The sequence below is a fragment of the Felis catus genome, chromosome B2, assembly GCF_018350175.1.
Source record: "Felis catus isolate Fca126 chromosome B2, F.catus_Fca126_mat1.0, whole genome shotgun sequence".
In the NCBI taxonomy this organism is placed as follows: domain Eukaryota; kingdom Metazoa; phylum Chordata; class Mammalia; order Carnivora; family Felidae; genus Felis; species Felis catus.
In genome coordinates, this window is record NC_058372.1 from 298,357 (window position 1) to 317,501 (window position 19,145).

General features: G+C 50.4%; 2 protein-coding genes across 9 annotated transcripts in view; one reads left to right on the forward strand and one right to left on the reverse strand.

Moving 5' to 3' along the window:
• Positions 1-19,145, forward strand: part of ZFP57 (ZFP57 zinc finger protein) — a 22,979-nt gene continuing 3,834 nt past the window's right edge. Inside the window, exons 1-5 of one of the 8 annotated variants that reach the window (XM_045057009.1) lie at positions 60-141; positions 2,910-2,985; positions 7,323-7,920; positions 17,333-17,776; positions 18,650-18,776. In XM_045057009.1, coding sequence (XP_044912944.1) covers positions 7,870-7,920; positions 17,333-17,776; positions 18,650-18,776 — 622 coding nt within the window. In that variant the 5' untranslated portion in view covers positions 60-141; positions 2,910-2,985; positions 7,323-7,869. The other 7 variants (XM_045057010.1, XM_045057011.1, XM_006931315.5 and 4 more) reach the window with 7 other exon arrangements.
• Positions 350-2,067, reverse strand: LOC123385263 (translation initiation factor IF-2-like). The gene is made up of 4 exons (XM_045057016.1): positions 1,932-2,067; positions 974-1,039; positions 834-888; positions 350-615 (listed from the first exon to the last, which is right to left on the reverse strand). The coding sequence occupies exons 1-4, from the start codon at positions 1,932-1,934 to the stop codon at positions 350-352; spliced, it is 390 nt and encodes a 129-aa protein (XP_044912951.1). The 5' UTR covers positions 1,935-2,067.

Consider the following 19,145-nt stretch of genomic DNA (forward strand, 5'->3'; position numbering starts at 1 on the left):
CGACCCAGCTGCAGGCGCCATTTGCTGTGACGTCATAAGTGAGCGCGGCTGTGGCCGGAGGTTCCCGGAGCCGGATCCGGACGTCTGCGGAGGACGCAGGGGCGCTGCCTTCCACCTGGTTCTGCGGGTTCGGGAAACTGGGTAATGAGCATTGCGCCTCCGATCGCTCCCCCCCTGAGGATCCAGTCCTGGGATAGTTGTTTTCTTGGATCAATCGTTGGGGCGCTGCCCCTGAAAAACGAAGGAGCCTTCCCGAATACTTGATTTCTTGGGACTGTGCGGCCCTAGAGCCGGAATTTCCCTCTTGCGGCTGCGCTGAGGATGAAAGCTCAGCTCGGAGTCCGGACCGTCAGGTTCCTGCGCTCCCGGGGCCTCCTGCCCGCACGCCCGCCTCGGGGGCTGCCCTGGGCCCGAGGAGGAGTGAGCGGGCTTCTTGAGGCGCAGGAGGTGCTGCGGGTGGATCGGGGGAAGCGGGACAGGTCCTGACACGCCTCCCAGGTGAGGCCACGGCCGTGGGTAGCGTTTCTCCATGCCGTAGGCTGACTTCGGGTCTGGGACCCACCTCCACTGGGGCCTCCGGCTCCTGTCCAGCCAACTGCGAATTGCCGGCGTCCACTGGGTAGACAGCAGACATTTCCGTAATACGTGAGTTAAAACACACAAGACCGAGCTGTTTTCATTCGTCTGTAACCTACAGTCTAAAGTAGAAACTCGTGATCCTGAAGGGACGGCCTCTCGTTGGCGGTCCTACTTCCCTCCCAGCCCACCAGCCCAGCCAAGCGGACGGCTGTGCCGAGTCCTTTACATACGGAGTGGTGGAGCCACCACTGTACCTTCTGGAGATGAGCTGTGATTCCCTCCTCGGGAAGGGCCCCGCTCCACCGTTTTCTGCAGTAATGGAAACACACAGTAGTGAAGGGATTGAAACTCGGAGCAAGCTACTGAGCAAGACAGGCCCCATAATTTCACTTACCTGGCTGTCACGTGGTCTTAAGGGGGTCTGGTGCTGAGCCCATTGTGTAGGCAGTTTCTGTGTGTCCTTTGGAAATGGACATCGAAATGAGCTCTTCCCCTCTCTCTCTCCCTTTTCACTTTGACCAGTATTCAGTGCCCAACCACCGTGAGCTGAATACTGTCCTCATGTGCCAGCGTTGTGAGGCGTGGCCCTTTCCCAACACAACATCACTGATGAGGCACTTATGCCCAGTCTTTAGGCCAAGGCTGGGCTGCAAAGTTGCAGACTATTATCTGACCATCAGGAGCACAAAGGATTAGAATGCAGTCCGAGTACTGGGAGGGCAGAGTGAGAGTCAAGGACCAGCACAGGACACGGAAGTGCTTGTACACCTTAAGGGAGACTAGCAAGTGTCCCAGCGAAAAGGGAGATACGGCAGTACAGGGAATGTAAGAGAGAAAGATGCCCATGTCATGTGATAGGGATGATCAATCAACAGATCATTTTGAGCACTTGGGATCACATACTCATGTTAGGTGCTGTGCTAGATTCTGTGTATGGAGAAATATTTTTAAAATATCAACATGGGTCATTGCAACGTATGTTACCTAAAAGTTAAATTAAAACAATATAAAAGTATTTATAGGCAAACAGGAATGTGCCTAAGAGGTCAGGGAGATCCAATGTTTGATACCAGATTCATTATAATAATATAACCGCATTGTGTTTGTAGATATAAATTGTAGTTACCACCCTTTAAGAGTCTAAATTTCAGCATGAAAATGTTAAAAATGATACAGGAATATGGGTGTCTCGGTGTAAACCCCGATTGGTTTTCAAATGAATCGTAGAAGTAGAAAATGTTAAGTGTTCAGAAGGCAAAATCACTGTTACATAGAATCATCCAGAAAGACTTTATAGACAGCCAGGGCTTGACCTGTGGAAGAGAGATGACTGCCATCTTATAGGGACTTACCATATGTCAAGCATTGTGCGAGGCTCTTCCATCTAAACCACCTTTGTTCTTTATGACCCCTGAGAAGCAGGTTTTTGTCTTACATCTCCATTTTATAGATGAGGAACCTGACTTAGAAATGGCTACTTGCCCTGAGTCACACACCTCAGAAGCCGTGGAATTAGGGCTCAAACAGCTTGGGCAGGCTTCAGAGCCCATGCTCTTTACCATGAATAGCACAAACAGAGGCACAAAGGTGATGTGCCAGACACCCCCAGTGGCTCCACTACGACCTCATAGTGACTCAGACCGGGAATGACACATGAAACGTTGGCAGCCTTGTGTAGCCATCAGCCTGACCAATTACAAAAAGTCACCCCAAATTCCTATCCTAAGGGGGTTCAATGGGGAATGGTCTCATAATGGATCTGGGGTGAAGGATGAGTGGCCGTGTAAGGCCGGCAGGTGGAGGGGTGGGCAATCAGATGAGAACAGAGTTTCAGAACGAAAGGTCGGAAGGCAGAGATGCTGTATGTGCTGATAGAGGCGGAGAGGGCCCGGACCGAGAAACTGCGGAAAGAGAACAGACTCCTGACCCTGCGGTGTGGGACTGTCCCCAGAGAGGGCGGCTGGAACACTGAGCCGTCCAGCGGAGATGTGCCTGTGCAGCGCCTCACCAAGGAGCGGGTCTCTTCCCTCTCCCAGTCCCAGATTCGAGACTCAGAGCGGCTCATGTGGGATCCACGGGACATGTGTGCTTTTTGTTTCTATGAGAAGATTTTATGCTCTTATTAAATTCTCCATCACAGGGATGCAGTGGTTTCCCATGGAGGACATGGCCCTGGAGTAGCCCTGCCTCTTAGCAGGTTTTCTCTTTCTGGGGGGACATGCCCTTGGCCTTGACCAAAACACTTCGGTTTTTTGGTTCAGTCAGTAAGTGAGTAGATATGTTCTGACACTGCTTACGTGCCAATCTACCTCTGCCTTTTTGTCTTCCAGATTGTCCTGGGCTAAAATGTCTACAGACCCCAGGATTGCTACAGGTCAGCTGTCCCCACTGGAGAAGAAAATCTTGGTAAGTAATCTTCACGTCATATGGTTTGGAACTACTAGGAGAAGGAGCCTTGGGTTTAAAACCCTGCCCAGGTGACCCCTGTCTACACTGGCAGATGTGTTTCACTATATCTATGCTTGCAAAACAAAACACTATGTTGAAAGCACCCAATACTATATTTTTAAAGCACTAGTTATTGATTTTGGTGGGGTAATTTAACTTTCAGAGCTCATGGGTTCACCTAGGAGTGATGGGAGTAGAAATGACAATTATTACACCCACATATCTTTTCTGGCTGTCAGTAATGAGGGTATGCTCCTGTTTAAATGTGTTCAGAGTAAAAAGATGGTCCCATTATGAAATCCTCTACCTCACTTTGACAGAGTCTGGGTGGTGTGCATACAACAGCGACAAGACAACTGATAACTCAGAAATACCAGGAGGAGTACGAGACACTGTGTAGGGAGCAGGCTCTTTCTCATGACTACTGGCTTGCCAAAACAGAGTCTTACTATAATAAAAGAATAGTGGAGATGAGGGAACAAGAGACAGGGTGTGAAATGGAGAAGAAATTGAAGGGGGAAACAACCCAAAGCGTGGAGAGACAAAAACGGTATTATTTGGTTCCTGCGAGGGAGGGGGGACACATAGAAAGTCACATCCAGAGAGCAGGCCAGGTCAGAGAGGTTAAGAATAAGACACGTAGGCCATTACTACAGGCTCCTGGTGAAACCACCTTCCCCAGAATTGTGCCAGAGGAGCACAACATCCTGAGTGCACAGAGGAGAAAGCAAGTGAGCCAGAGGGAGCAGGTACAAATTAAAGGTCACCAGGAACGCATGCTGCGGGGCAGAGAGCTGGGAAAACAGAGACTCAAGGAGGGAGTCTTGAGAAGAGGCCAGAACACGCCGCTGACCCATGGGAGGCACAGGAGAGCAAAGAGAGAGGTGAAGGAGTTTGAAAGCATCACTGCATATCCACTCCTGCAGCCATGCAGTAGAAGTCGGATCAAAGTGAATGTTCTTGTGGAAAAGAATAGAGAAGAAGGGAATACTGCCGTAAAACCACATCAAAGAGAATTCCTAACTATGCCTCCCTTTTTGAGAAGCCAAGTGGGAAAAATAAAAGACTAGTCGAGTTTCAGCGCTTTTAGAATAAAATCATGTCTCCGAAGTGGACTTTGTTTTTTGAACTATTTCCCATCTCTCCCCAGAGTTGGGTGAGATCGCATCTGTATCACATGGTTCTGGACTTGAAACCTGGCTGTTTTTAGTTGGCCTCTCTGCTCAGGTTGCTAATCCTCTGATGTTGTTTTTCTCCTGTGTTGGGTGGTTGGTCAATGATCTGAGTGAGGGGTTGTTCTCAGACACCTCCCACCTTGCCCCTGCCCCAGCCCTTGACGGGTGTCCTGATGAGACTGCTGAAGGTCAGTGTTGGGTCTTTGATTTCACATTCATAATTTTATCAGGGAGCCACTAATGGGACCCTACAGTTTTGTTTGTTTGAGGAACTTCATTCTGACAGCCTCCTATATGCCAGGTATTATTAGTTACTGGGAGTGAATGAAAAGAGGTCCCTGCCCTTGATTGGTTCACGAGTAATGGCATAGACCACTCCCCACTCACAACGTGGCCTGGGTGATGCTGGAGGCGTGCACAGGCCCTGTGCAAAGGAGGGCACCTGGCCAAGCCCAGCTGAGCAAGGAGGGAGCCCATGGGAGGGGAGTGGTTTCTCAGGTTGCCTCCAGCTCCACACGTGGCCATGAGAGCAACATCTTCCCAGCATTGGATCCACTCAGAGGTAAAGCAAACTCTCTCTCAAACAGATGTCCTCTAACACTCATTGATAACTCAGAAAACAAATTTATGCATTTAGTGGGAATTTCAGTAGCCAAGCAGAATGAAATTTATTGATTTCATTTTCAGTTCATTTTCTTCCCAGATACCTAAAAGTTGGGAAAGTAGGGGTTCAGAGGTGGTGAGTAGAGAATCAGAGACATGGAAAATGCACACCGTGGGGAGTGTCACCCTTCGGCTGTGGGGGTCCTGATGCCCCCCTCCTGGGCCTGCTGCTTGCATCCCCCAGTGATGGGGCTGTCCTGCACTGCTGCTCCTCAGCATGATAGCCACCTCCCACCTGTGCCTCCTGCACACTGCCCTCGCCTTTTCTGGCCTTGCATCACCATGTCCCAGTGGTGGACCCTCAGCCTTGTAACAGGGTGTATTGTCCAACTTAGAAACCCCAATCAGTAGGGTTAGGGTAAGCCCTTTGAGTTGAGTGGGACTGAAAAGCAATCTGGTACACAACTGTAGGGGCGCCTGGCTGGCTCAGTCAGTGGAGCAGGTGACTCTTGATTTCAGGGTCATGAGTTCGAGCCCCACGTTGGGTGTACAGATTACTTAAAAAAAAAAAAATCCAGGGACACCTGGTGGCTCAGTTGGTTGCTTAAGTGTCCAACTCTTGTTTTCAGCTCAGGTCAGGATCTCGCAGTTCATAGGATTGAGCCCCACGTTGGGCTCTGTGCTGACAGCGTGGAGACTGCTTGGGATTTTCTCTCTGCCCCTCCCCGTTCTCTCTCTCTCAAAATAAATAAACATTTAAAGAAATACATAACCGTAAGGGATTGTTTACCATGAAGGTTTTCAGTGCTAGCCACGGTGAGGTCGGCCTCCCTCTTTCTCCTCCAAGTCTAGTGTAAAAGCAGCTGGTGATTGCGAAAGGCACTTTCACAGCTCATCCATCTCAGAGTAAAAGTCTGGTAAGAGGGTAAGTTTGGCCAGACCTGACTCCGTCATGTCTACCTCATAACTCACCTTTCATCTCCTTGAACGGTGTGTGAACAACCATCTTTACCCCAAGCAACCATGAACCATGAGTCACACTTAATGCTTTTCTTCTGTATTCTTTCGTCTTCTCAGTACAAAGTGAATATACAAATGAAAATGTCTATGTCCAGGCACCCACTGCTGAGGCTGAGACCTGGAACCCTCTGTGCTCCCATTTACACCCCTCCCTCATCCCTAGAGGCAGTCACTGGCCTGAATTTTGTGGTAATTAACACCTTTCTGTAGTTTTTGTCATCTATGTATGTATTCCTAAGTGGCATAATTGTGCATAGTTACCTGTTTATGGCATGTATATAGATGAAAATTATATAATTTACTTTTGTTCATTAATATTTTTTAATTCACCCATGTTGATGTGAAACACTATTTCATTTCCTTTCTTTTTTTCCTCTTTGAAGCACGTCTTTTAAAAATTTTTACCGTTTATTTATTTTTGAAAGAGACAGAGCACGAACAGGGAAGAGGCAGAGAGAGAGGGAGACACAGAATCCCAAGCAGGCGCCAGGCTCCGAGCTATCAGCACAGTGTCCCACGTGGTGCTCAAACTCACCAACTGCGAGATCATGACCTGAGCAGAAGTCAGATACCCGACGGACTGAGCCCCCAGGCGCCTCTGATTTGCATGACTTCCTGGATAACATGTTCTCCTGGGTTTTCTCCAGCCTCACTGGTTTCCCTTCTGAGGCTCCTTGGTTGTCCTCCTCCCCTCCCCAGTCTCCTGGTGCTGGGGGTGCGTCAGAGTGACTCATCTCCACGAGCCTCACGAGCTCTACACGGTCTGTTCCCTGAATCTCCACCATCTAAGTGTGTACTTCTTGGGTAGTTCATTCCATGACATGAATATACCACATCTTAATTACCTGCTGTATTGTTGAGGTCATTTCCAATTTTTGGTTTTGTGGGGGTTTTTCACATTTATTTGAGAGAGAGTGAGTGGGGGAGGGGCAGAGAGAGAAGTCCAAGCAGCCTCCCCAAGGTCAGTGTGGAGCCCGACCTGGGCTCAGTTCCATGAACCAAGAGATCATGACTTGCGCTGAAATCAAGAGTCGGACGCTCAACCAAGTGAGTCACCCAGGCGCCCCTGTTTTTGTGTTTTTTATTCTACAAATAGTACTTCTGTAAACATTTTTGTTTAAGCGTGTTTCTGGGGCACAGTGTGCAGGAGTCTCCAGGGCATCTAGGTTGTGGGACCTTCACGTGACAAGCCTGTTCCTGGGACTTGTTTTCATTCCACTGGTTTTGTGCCCGCAGGCCTGTTCTGTAGAGCCTGTTCAAATATGTATTGAAAGAAGGAAGGACATTTGTTAACTGCTGGAAACAGCTGTGTCGAAGAGGGCCAATCCCCCAAATACAGGAACAGTTGATGATGTGCCACTCTACCTTCTTAGGTCCTGTCCGTGCGTTAACATAGTCTTTCTTTGTTCTTACATTTTATTTGAGGTACTAAAATACCTTAATTTGTTTTTTAATACCCTTCAGTAACATTCATGATTTTATTTATCCCCTCTCCAGAACTATCTTTGATGCCTTCCAGACAAGGTCACCCCCATTTTCTCTTCTCAAGGCACCTGGCATCATCATAAAGTTTCACTGAAGTCTGGATAAAAGGGTTCCCAGAGGAGGAGGACAGGGAGCTCACATCCCTGGAGACACTGGTCAGGACCTCTAGCAGTTCTCTGTTGTCTGTGGGACAGGTGTCCAGCTTTCCAGCCCTGAGCACTCCGTGGCTTCAGAGGAGATGCGAGACACTGGAGGCCCATTGACTGATTCATTCCACACGTACTGAATCTTGTTAGTCCACACTGTGCTGACTGACTGATGGAAGGGTGGGTAGGGCAGGGTCCTCCTCATCGTGTGAGCTTGCAATCTCATGGTCCAGATGGAGATTGATAATCCTAGTACAGAAGTAATAAAGCTAATAGAGACATCTAAGTGCCTCAGAAACTGGAGAAGGACTGTCTGGCCCTTTGGACTAGAGCTAAAGAGCCCCTTCGTGAAGGTTTACAGCTTTACGGAATAGGTGGATGCTCGTGCTGAAGGGGAGAAGTTTGATAAGCAGATGAGAAAGAGCACGTGGGCCCAGGAAGCAGCAGGTGCACAGGACCCACACGTGAGTGGATCTGGGTGAAGGCTAGGGCGGTGCCTGCAGCCAGGAAGAGCTTCCCTGTCTGGACAGGTGGGGATTGTGCAGCAGCAGTCTGGCTCAGTTGGTACGTGCAGAAGAACAAGGATGGGCAAAAGAACGTGGAGATTACTGAATTAATACAATAGCATTAAGAATCTGCCATTCAGTGTTTGTGCTGATATCACTGGCATCCACACTTCATTAAAATAGGCTTGGAGGGGCACCTGGGTGGCTCAGTCCTGAGTTAAGCATCCAACTTCTGCTCGGGTCATGATCTCACAGTTTGTGAGTTCAAGCCCCGTGTCAGGCTCTGTGTTGACAGCTCAGAGCCTAAAGCCTGTTTCAGATTCTGTGTCTCTCTGCCTCTCCCCTGCCCCCCAAAAAACATTTAAAAACTGGGCTTGGAAATTGAGGGGAAAAGTTGAGTTTTAACAAGATGAAAATGGATCAGGAAGTGCCACAAAGAATATAGCTGTTGGCACAAAAAGGCATGAGAGTACAGTTCTCATCCAGCCAGAACTATTCAAAGGAGAAGTCACCAGAAAACAGGTTGGAGCCAGGAAAAAAAAAAAAAAAGTTGATAGGGATGTGTACTGGTACATCTCTGATGGTAACCAGCCCCACGTGGATCTAAAGTACAGCTGGTTGAGAGGCCTCCCCAGTCCCTTGCACATGTGCCCCACTCCACTGTCATTATGGGGTGATCCCTTGCACAAAGGATGCAGGTGTCCCCTCCCAGCCGAGAGCATTGCTATGGAACCTACATCAGCTGACATGACATAAACAGAGTAAGCCCTGTTTTCCAAATGCTCCTGTCACACCACTTGGTTTTTACAAAAGACCTGCGTGAGCACTTGTTCTCCCTAACTGAAAAAAACCTGAAGAGGATTTTGGCCTTTATGAAAACAGTCACTACTTGTACCTACAGGTCTTTGCTAACAGGGAAGCAGCCTGATGCAAGCCTTCAGAAAGTGGCAGAAGCATGCATCTTGTTGGGAGAACAAGGAAGACCGGTGGAGTCAGATCTTGGGGAGGTGGCCTTTGATCACCGTACCCTCATGGTTTCTGAGTTGACAAGCAATTGCCAAGAGAGGGCCACTAAATAGTTTGTGAATGTTGGTATTTTCCAATACTTGGGTAAGTTTAGCCCAAGCAGCAGACTTGGTGGCTGTGTGCAAACGGTGTAGTTGCAAACTGTTAGGGTTCTCCACGTGATTACGTTTTTACAGTGATAATTTCTCTCCAAAACCAAAGACGCCCGACAAATGCATCAGATGGATTGATAAGTTGCATCTCAAGAAGATAAGAAAACCAGGAAACTTGTTACTGGAGGAGTACCCCCAGCTGATACTGTTTCCCCCCCCAAGTTTTCCCCATGCAGATGTGGCAGAAATTCCAAGGAGGTAAGGCACAGGGAAAAAATACACATATGTGAAGAAAGGTGTTTCCTTCACATGGCTTATTTTCTGTGTGTAGCAGGAGTCCAGGTGAGCTGTTTAGAGACAGAAAAAACAAGTCTTGAGTGGTGGGTTCCAAGTATACTAGGGACTCTGGAGTTTCTTATAATAAGCTCAGGTCAAGAGTCTGCCCTGTAGAAATAATGTTGGTCACAGGGATGAAAGCACAGGGAATATGGTCAAGACTATGGTAATAGCATTGTATGGTGACCAATGGTGGCTGCGTTTGTGGTGAGCACAGCAGAAGGCATAGGGTTGTTGAATCATGTGTTGTACATCTGAAACTAATGTACCATCGTGTGTCAACCATACTCACACTTTAAAAAATAATGCTGGAGGCACCTGGGTGGCCCAGTTGGTTAAGCGTCCACCTCTTGATTTCGGCTCAGGTCATTATCTCACAGTTCATGGGATTAAGCCCCACATCGGGCTCTGTGCTGACAGTGAGGAGCCTGCTTGGGATTCTCTCTCCCTCTCTCTGCCCTTTACCCCCCTCAAAATAAGTAAATAGAAACTTTAAAAAAATAATGCTGAAAATTTTGATGAGTTGAAATCAGCAATGTCATGGTCAAATTTTCTTGCTTGCAAGCCTTAGAAACTTACTTGGGTGAGTATAAAGAAAAAAAAATTCAGTAGAAAGTATCTTAAATTTTTAAAGTCTCTCAAACCACTGGGCCTCACAAGAGACTAGAGCCAAGGCAGTAAGCATACCTGCCAACTCTTGTTTCTGCATCTTTTCGTGTATGTGCTCATTCTCTTTTTCCGCTCACTGTTGCTCGCTCTCTCTCTCTGTTCTCACAGTGGAAAATGGCATCTCTGCGTCCCCACAACCTCAGGCTATCACCTCTTCTTTCTCTCTCCTCTATATCCGACTGCTCCCTCCCAACTGGATCACTCAGTGACCTATAGGTACCCTCAGCTCTCTCCCATCTAAGTCAGCTGTGCTAGTCCTTTGCAGTCCTTCAAAGCCACATCCCTTAAAAAGTCTGTATCAGCTGCCTGCGTTCTGGCCTCTCTGCCCATCACTTCACCAGGCCCCCTTTCACTGAGTCATCAAAGAGCTCCATGCAGCTAAATTCAATGGACATTTAAGGGTGGAGTGGAAAAAAGGGAAGGTGCCAACAACAGACACAAGACCTGACAGGCATTGGCAGCAAAGACAGCATGGAAGGAGCATCGACACCTTGAGTGCTGGAATCCTGTCCTTAGGAAACAGGAGGGCAAGGAAATCAATAATCCTGAGGAGTAGGAGATGGGCAGGGAACCAGGGGAGCCCATTCAAGGAACCAGAGTTGGGGCCAAAGGAACCAGATAAGTGGACAGTTGGAATACTCAGGATAAGAGACCAGACTAAGAGTAGAAAGGTTGACAAGACTGAACTGCCATCTTGGATTCCACCAGGGATGGGCAACCAACAGTTGAGAGTTAAGGAAGCCCAAAACAGAAACAGGTTGTAAGGTTACAGGGGCAGGAGACAAAGCAGACAATTACAATAACCCTCTTACTGAGTCAGGTATATGAAATAAGACTTTGAACTCATTGAAGCATGTCTGATAGTGACTTTAGCCATGAGGTTAAAGTGCTTCAGGATGTAAGGTTTACAAGATTGGCGTGTTTTATGTGGGTCTAATTATAAAGCCTTCCATCGCGTTAGCATCACAAATCAGAATAAGGCCGAACAAGGGTACATCTTACCCCTCGAGGAGGATGGTAAGTAGGTCAGCAATGCCGTGCTAGCATAGGCTTTCTAAAATTTACCTGTTACCTACTGCCAATTCAAATAGTGAGTAAGCTGTACCTCACCTATCAAAAATCATGTTTTTGTTGGTAACATCATAGAGACTAGAAGGATAGTGGTGCAGGGGAGATATAACACTTATAAAGTGTCTGCCATGCATCAAACAATTTTTTCATTTAATCATGAACACTTCTTGAACCCAGGGTGATTAATATATCCTGACTTAGTTAAGAATGAACTATCTAAAGTCTCCCATATTGACATAGAATTTTGTTGACAGGAAGAAGAAATTTAGCCAATAGATATTTCTCAAACTTTCTGGGGTGCACATGTAACATATCCAGATATTCCTTTATGTTTATATACATATTTTATACATGTAAAGTTGTGTTCTCTAAGTGTGGGAGTCTGTCCCTTTTTGCTTGTCCAAGCTCTCTTTTTCTGGTAAGCGAAATCCCACCCTCCTTGTCTTACACAGTTGCTTCCCCCCAGTCCCAGCCAACTGTACCACCCTACTCTCTTGGAATAGTGATTGACATCAGTGTAGCCAGTGGTCAGCTACAGTGGTTGGCATGTGACCTGAATGGCACCAATCAGAATCCTTTCCTGTTTCAACAGGAGAAACAAGAACATTTTTTTTTTAATGTTTATTTATTTTTGAGAGAGAGAGAGAGAGACCATGAGCAGGGGAGGGGCAGAGAGAGAGACACAGACTCTGAAGCAGGCTCCAGCCTCTGACCGGTCAGCATAGAGCCCAATGCAGAGCTCAGACCCACAAGCTGTGAGATATGACCTGAGCTGAAGTTGGATACTCAACTGCCTGAGCCACCCAGGCGCCCCAAAACAAGAACATTTTTATAAAATGTATGGAAATCCATTATGTGTGTGTGGGCCTTGGGACTTAGTGAGCAATGTATTCAATCAAGCGGTCATTACCCTTATAATCTAGGACCAAGTAAATCCCAGAATCCTAGTTTAGTACTGAGCCAGAATAAGTTTGAATCTCTTAGCGCCTCCCCTCCCTCTTTTGGCTGGGCTGCTGCCAAGGGGAGGTACCAGCCTGGCCAGCCTGGGGGTGTCATTAGGCTGTGAGGGAAAAGAAAGAAGCATCGTGTCCAGGAATTTCCAAAACAGGTCTATATAACCTGTCCGGATCATTACTCAGGAGGTAGCCAAGACGAGATTATGCTTTTAGGGGGATAGGAGCACAGGGCGACCAAAGCTGCCTTACTAAGGCAGACTAGGAGGAGGTGAGGGGAAAAGACTAAAAAACCTCCCTTTCAGTCAACTTTTGACAAGGCTGTTCAGCCTGTGAATGGTGTGGTAGGAAGCATGAAAGATCCACTAATTACGTTGAGTATCAGCCCACTGTCAAGAGGCTTTACAATAAAAAGCACACCATTGTCAGACTAAAAATGGTATGAAAAGCCAAAACATGAGGCAGATTAGTTTCAAGGGCCACAGTGCTATTGCTGGAGTAGGTTGATTGGACCAGAAAAGAAACATGTACCCTAAAAAAGTGTCAGCAGTGGTGAGGCACCACTGCTCTCAGAGAAGGTCAGAGATCCAATCAAGTCCATGTGCCAGGAGCAGGTGTGGAAAATGCCCCTTGCTATGTGGCCTCCCTCCTTGTGAGACAAATGGAACAGTCACAAGCCCAAATCAGATCCTGACCCTTTACTTCGTGCCCAGTCGATGATGGTGCACGTCTTGCTGCATCCGGGATGATGATGCATCCAGGCAGCAATGGGGGTGATTCTCCCTCAGCACATTGATTCCAGGCCCGTCTCATCAGACAACAGGCTCCTCAGATGTTAGGTCAGCAGTTGGCTTTATTTCTGTCTCCAAGGAGAGATTTGTAACCAGCGTAGCTTTCCAAGTGCCCGACCGAATAGCTAGGCCATTGGCACAGCCCAAGGGTCAGTAGAATTACAGGAAGGCTGATCTGTTGGTGAGAGCCATGACAGTGGCCCTGAGTTCTGCCCCCCAAGTAGAATGACAGCCTCCGTGTCCGGCTGTGAGTAACTGGCTCTGAGGCTGAATGTCTGCATCAGCCAGAGACAGCACTGGGTTCTAGCTTCACTGAACCCCAGTGGTCCAGGTCCGGTGACCTGAGAGCACTGCTGAGCCAGCACTTTGCTTCAGACGGCAGACTGGGGGATAAATCCTCCCCAAAGGGACATCTGCCACTTTTCCACGTAGAACTGAGACATTTGGGCCAGGCCAGCTGCACCCCTAAATGTACCATCCCCCTGCGACAAGCAGGGCTTATCAGATCCCTCCCACTTGGTGAGAATTTGAGTCCAAGTTGACCAACCTGCAAATGTGACTATGAAGCCAAAATGTCCAAGCTTCCTTGGGTCAGGTGTTTAGTTTTAACAGGAGCCCAATAACAAAGTGCATCTTCCTTTCAAAAGGAATGTATCCAGTGACCATGTCAGGAAGGTGGTGGGTCCAAAACTGAGGGTGCCACTGTTGGGTTAGAGCCTTTGTCAGCAAGATCCTCAGTCACAGAGACTTGTTTCTGTTGGTTTGAAACCTCAGGAATTTTCCTCGGCGGGGTGGGGGTGGGGGTGGGGAGTGGGATCTGAAACAGGCCACCATACATGGAGGGCAAGGAGTGACTGAAGAAAAAGGCAGGCCACTCCAGGTTGGTAGGTGGCAGTTTTAATAAGCAAGGGACTCACATATGAACTTAGTATTGGGTGCCCACACACCTGTCCACCAGAATCTAAAAGTTTATATAGAGACCTTGACTGGGTTTGGTCATGTATTCAATCCACGTGGTGTCAACACCACCTGCTCCCTCAAGACTGTGTCCCTGAAACAGCCCCCCTTGTGAGTGCATCCTAAGGACAGAGAGCAAGTGAGGACCCTCTGATTGCCCAGGGCCTGCTCTCTGGTCAGCCATTGGTCACGTCCTCTGGATGAGCTTCTCCAACAGTGGCTCCGTTGGCAGAGTGCTTGCCACAGCTTGCTAGATCGGTGCAGAGGTCTTTCGCTTTATTGCCTGTGTGTGAACGAGGAGGTCGGGCAGTGGTTATAGACCGAGAACCAGGAAGTCGGCACGGGCTTTTACAGTTTGCAAAATCTGTCTGTAAACATGGCTTCCACCAAATCCTCAAAGGCGGCTACCAAAATGGCGTCCTGGTTGTTGCTAGATTCCAGACCAGGGTCTGTGTCACCAGGCTGGTGCTCAGCTCAAGGGTTTGTGTCGGTGTTTGGAACCACACAGATGAGAAGCAGAAGGGTTTCTCCCTTGTTCCCTTCTCGTCAGCCTTCAGTTGTACCAAACCCAGGCCCCAGGCTCCATGCACAGAGGTGGCCCCAATTCCAGTCCTCCTCCCAGTCCTTCTCTCCACACCTGTTGAACTTCAGTGTCTGCGTCCTATCTTGTTCCACATTGCTGTTGCCCTTGTCCCACCCCTCCCCACATTTCAGAATGTTCCTCTGCCTCTGTCAGCAGAGCTAACTTGGTTTCCCTTACCTGGTTTCTTCTCATCATGGTGCATCCGGTGCTGCTCTCTGTCCAGGTTATACATTCCTGCTACTCAATTGAGCGTCCACAGCACTGAGTGCTGCTGGTGACCAAGACTAGGGCTCTCCCAACCCCCTCCCCAAACCTGTGGTCCAGTGCGTGTTGAATACACGCACGGCACGAACTCCCTATTCGTTCGTTCCCTTGTCTCCTTGCTGACCCTCAAGACTTGAGGATCAGATCAAAGTGGCAAACTATGGTCTGGGGTCCAGCTGCCTTGTTTTCCAAATGAGGTGACGTGTAACCAGGGCTGGGATTTGAGCAAGGAAAGAGAGGCGTGTCTGTGCACGTGCAGGGTCAGATCCTGTCTATTGAAAGGCTGCTTTTGTTTTCTCAGGCTTAATGGAAAGCACCCTAGGCAGCCCTTCCCCTGGCCTCAGGACGGCCGCAAGTCCGCAGGAGCCCCTCCCACTTTCCCTCCCGCCCAGCCCCCACCCCCAGCAGCCTATCTGACTCTGCAGGCAGACTGGGATGGTGTGTGCCCAGGGGCTCCTGGAAGAGATTTAAGGCTGGGCGCCTGCCAGCCACACAGTGCTGGCCCTGGAGACCGGGAGCAAGGCGTCTGCTTTCAGGCCCCATGCAGCGGCAGGCGGGCTTTGGGACCCTTTCTCACCTGTACAGCCAGAGTAACTAGCTACCTAAGGGGATGCTTCAAGGATTCAGTGGAGGAGGCCATGTTTACAAAAGTACTTTGTAAAGCCCGTGCCGACGTGAAACATAAAAGATGATAGTAATACAAAATAGAAAAAGTGCCAATCGAGTGGAGAAAATAAATGTGGTATCTGTTGGACTGATTGCAAAAAAGAGAGATACCACTTGAGAAGGTTGAACTGAGTCAGGGTAAGTGGCCCAGGCCAGCAGAGTCCCACCCCACAGAGTCCTCTGCTCCCCGGGCTGCAGCGTTGAAGTCCCCATGTGTGATCTGCCCTTTGCCATCATTGTTCTTTTTATCTTATTATTTAAAAACTTTTTAATGTTCATTTATTTTTGAGAGAGAGAGATTCAGAGTGCCAGCAGGAGAGGGGCAGAGAGAGAGGGAGACACAGAATCCAAAGCAGGCTCTGGGCTCCGAGCTGTCGGCTCAGAGCGCTACTGGGGGCTTGAACTCACGGGCTGGAGATCACAACCTGAGCCCAGATCGGATGTTCAGCCCCACTGAGCCTCCAGGCACCTGGCCTTCATTTTTCTATGATGCTGTTTACCTGTGTTTGCACCTCTCCTTCTGGGGGCCTGTGGGTCTCGTTTTTCTCCTTTGGGCTCTAGATGGTGGTTGGAGGTTGTGAGTTTTAATCGGAGATCATTTAATCCTCTTTTTTCAAGAGCAAAGGAAGGTTGAGAAGGAGGCGAGGTCCCGGTGCTGGGTGGGACCAACGGTGACTGCGGGTGGGAGGGTGGGCTGCTGAGGGGGCGGGCTCTCTTCCTTTCTGGCTTCTCAGACAGTGAACCCTTGACCTTGGCTGGGCCACCGGGCGGTGGGCTTGTGCAGCCTGGCTGGGGGAGCAGGGCTGCGGGCTCGGAGGCGCCCCATGCCCCGGAGTCCCCGTCCCCAGTGCACGGTGGGTGAGTGGGGCGGGGGGGTGTGGAGCCCGCGTAGATAGAGGCACATGCGGGGTCTCTGTCCCTCACTCGTCTGCCCAGACCTCGGCGGGCAGGCGGGCATCGCGCCCCTCACCCTGGAGGAGCTCTGCACCGCGGGGACCCCAGGGGAAACCTGGGTGTCCGGGTGTGGCCCGCGGTGCTGGGGCATCAGGGCCTGCTCAGTGCAGTCTGGGTGGATAGGGGGACCTCCTCAGCCCCCGCCGGGGGGAGTTAAGGGGACACACTGTGCCACATGGCGCTGAGCCTTCTGTGTTGTTCCCCGCTGGTGGGAGGCTTCACCCCGAGGTCGCAGGGCTGGGCAAAGGCCGGAAAGGGTTCTGGAGGGCCGAGCTGGGGGCGCGTGCAGGGGCGGGCGGTGGGGGGACGAGTGCAGTTGCGGGGGGGGGGGCACGTGCAGGGGCTCTGCCCGCCTCGAGGCCTCAAGGGCCCAAAGCTCACCAGCTGTAGCTTGGCGGGTGAGTCTGGGTTTGGGTTGCTGGCAGAATTGCTGTGGGACAGACAATGGTTTGGGGGTTGAGAGAGAGACAGGGTGCAGCCTGGGGATAGGGAGCTGGCGACACTTCCCTGGGGGGATCTGCCTCCTGGGAGGGCAGGACCCGGGCCACGAGGTGTGCTGAGCCTCCCCTAGCCAGCCTCTTTCCCCTCCGAGGGTGTGGATGTGGTCAGTGCTGGGCCGATCCGGGGGCCTCTTCCCTGAACCCCAGCAGATGCTGTTCCCACCGCTCGTGCAGCACAGGGAAGCCAGGCCTTGCCGGTGGGCTCTGCTGGGCCAAGGGTGCAGTCGGGGGGGGATGGGTGGGGGGGAACTGGGGGCCGGGGGCTTGCACAAGGGGTTTGTGACCCATCCAGAGCTTGTGCTGCCCAGGAACCATTTCCTCAGTGGTGCAGAGGCTTCCAACACAACTGTGCTGGGGCCAAGCTTGCAGGCACCTCTGGGATTCAGGTTCCTTAGCGTGGGTGATTGTCACATCCCGGCTGTGTGGAGAGGGTCCTGTGGTCCAGAGAAGACACTGTGGTCACTCAGTTCCCCTCTTGCTGCCTCGTCTTCTTTCCCTCTGACCGCAGGTTCCTAGAGGTGGGCGCCAGCCAGTGACTCGGAGCAGGAACCGAGGGCCAGTGTCTTCGGAGCCTCAGCCTGGTGTCCCCGGACGCTGGTGGCTGAGCCCTGGTGACCGGCCTCTGAAGCCTGAACCAAAGGTGCGCTGCGTTGTGAAAGAGGGGACTTCACACCGGACGACAGCCCCTCGGGGCAGAGACCTTGGCCTTGGAGAAGCCATGCCGAAGCCGGAGGCGTCTGCAGAGCCCCTCCATCTGCTGCGTTTCCCGGAGACCAAAAGCCCCTGGAAGGAGTGCGGCCAGCCTGGGGGGCCGGGCCAGGAGGGGAGAGAGCCGGAAACAGACACCATGGAGAAGCCTGTCCAGCGTGTGCAGAAACTGCTCCCTCGGGTGGAGGAAGACGCCCAGCAGGAAGCCGCACGGAGAGAGTGCAGGTGGAGGGCGTGGGTGCAGGTGAGGACCCCCAGCTGGGGAGGGCGCGGCTGTCCTGGACCCTGGAGCACTTCTGTCTGTCCCTAGTCTGTGGTCTCCATCTGTGGTCCCTGTCTGTGGTCCAGCGGAGTTTCCGACTGTCCCAAGCTCAACAACTCCAGGACACGGGGCTGCCAGGACTGTCTGAGCCTCCACCCCACCCAGGAGCCCTTCCTAGAAATCGGGGAGTGACGGCCCTTTTTGTCTACGTATGTGCCCCCTACCCCCTCCCCCACGCACATCTTTTCTTCCCTCCTCTCTATTCTCTCCCTCTCTCTCTCTCTCTCTCTCTCTCTCTCTTTCTCTCTCTCTCTCTCTCTCTCTCTCTCTCTCTCTCTCTCTCTCTATATATATATATATATATATATATATATATATTTATTTATTTATTTAATTTGAGAGAGAGCATAAGAGAGCATGTGCACCTGAGCAGAGGAGGGGCAGAAAGAGAGGAGAGAGAGAATCCCACGCAGGCTCCTCACTGTCAGTGCAGAGCCTGATGTGGGGACTGATCTCACCAACTATAAGATCATGACCTGGGCCAAAATCAAGAGTCGGACACACAACCCACTGAGCCACCCAGGGGCCCCGCCTTCCTTTCTGTTAGATCAATGTTGCTGGCTTTGCATTGGTCTTTTCCTATTTCTGCCCCCCTTCCATGGTTTTCTTTCTTTCTTTTTTTTTTTTTTAAGATATCTCTGCACCCAGTGTGTGGTGCAAACCCAGAACCCCAAAATCAAGCGTCACCCACTCTCCTGACTGAGCCAGCGGGCACTCCCCTTCCCTCAGTTTTTAAGCCTCGTCCTTGGATGCCTGTCTCATTACAGACTCCCTGAGTCTCTCCTGCTCTTCCAGAAGCCAGTCACCTTTGAGGATGTGGCAGTGAACTTCACCCAGGAGGAGTGGATGTATCTAGATGCCAGTCAGAGGGCCCTGTACCAGGACGTTATGTCAGAGACCGTCAGAAACCTGATGTCTGTAGGTGAGAGCCTGGGGCTCACAGGGCTCTTGGGACATCTGGTTTCCCTCAGCAGGCAGCTCCCAGTTGGCTTTACTGACCCCGTATCTTCCTTACCTTACAGGTGTGAAAGGTGTAGGTCACTAAGCTTGGGGTAAAAAAAGAAATAAAAGCCTTTATGAAGGCAAAGATAATACTTGTAACTTGATGACAGTTGGAAAATGTACCCATTTATCTGAGTAGTGTTGATTGAGTTGCTCCTATCGTGTGCCGGGGACTTTGCTAGGGGTCTCCTCCTCACCTAAGTGTCCCACATTGTGGTCCTTAAACCAAGGATATGGAAGGAGGTAGCCTGTTGTTCCCATTGGATAGGAAAGGGCCAGGCCTGGGGCC

Bases quoted from the DNA above. Each gene is read 5' to 3' on its own strand.
- LOC123385263 (XM_045057016.1), bottom strand. The intron at 889-973 runs GTAAGTGAAATT...CCATTACTGCAG, and splicing joins TAAGACCACGTGACAGCCAG to AAAACGGTGGAGCGGGGCCC. The intron at 616-833 runs GTACAGTGGTGG...CTGTCTACCCAG, and splicing joins TCACAGCTCATCTCCAGAAG to TGGACGCCGGCAATTCGCAG.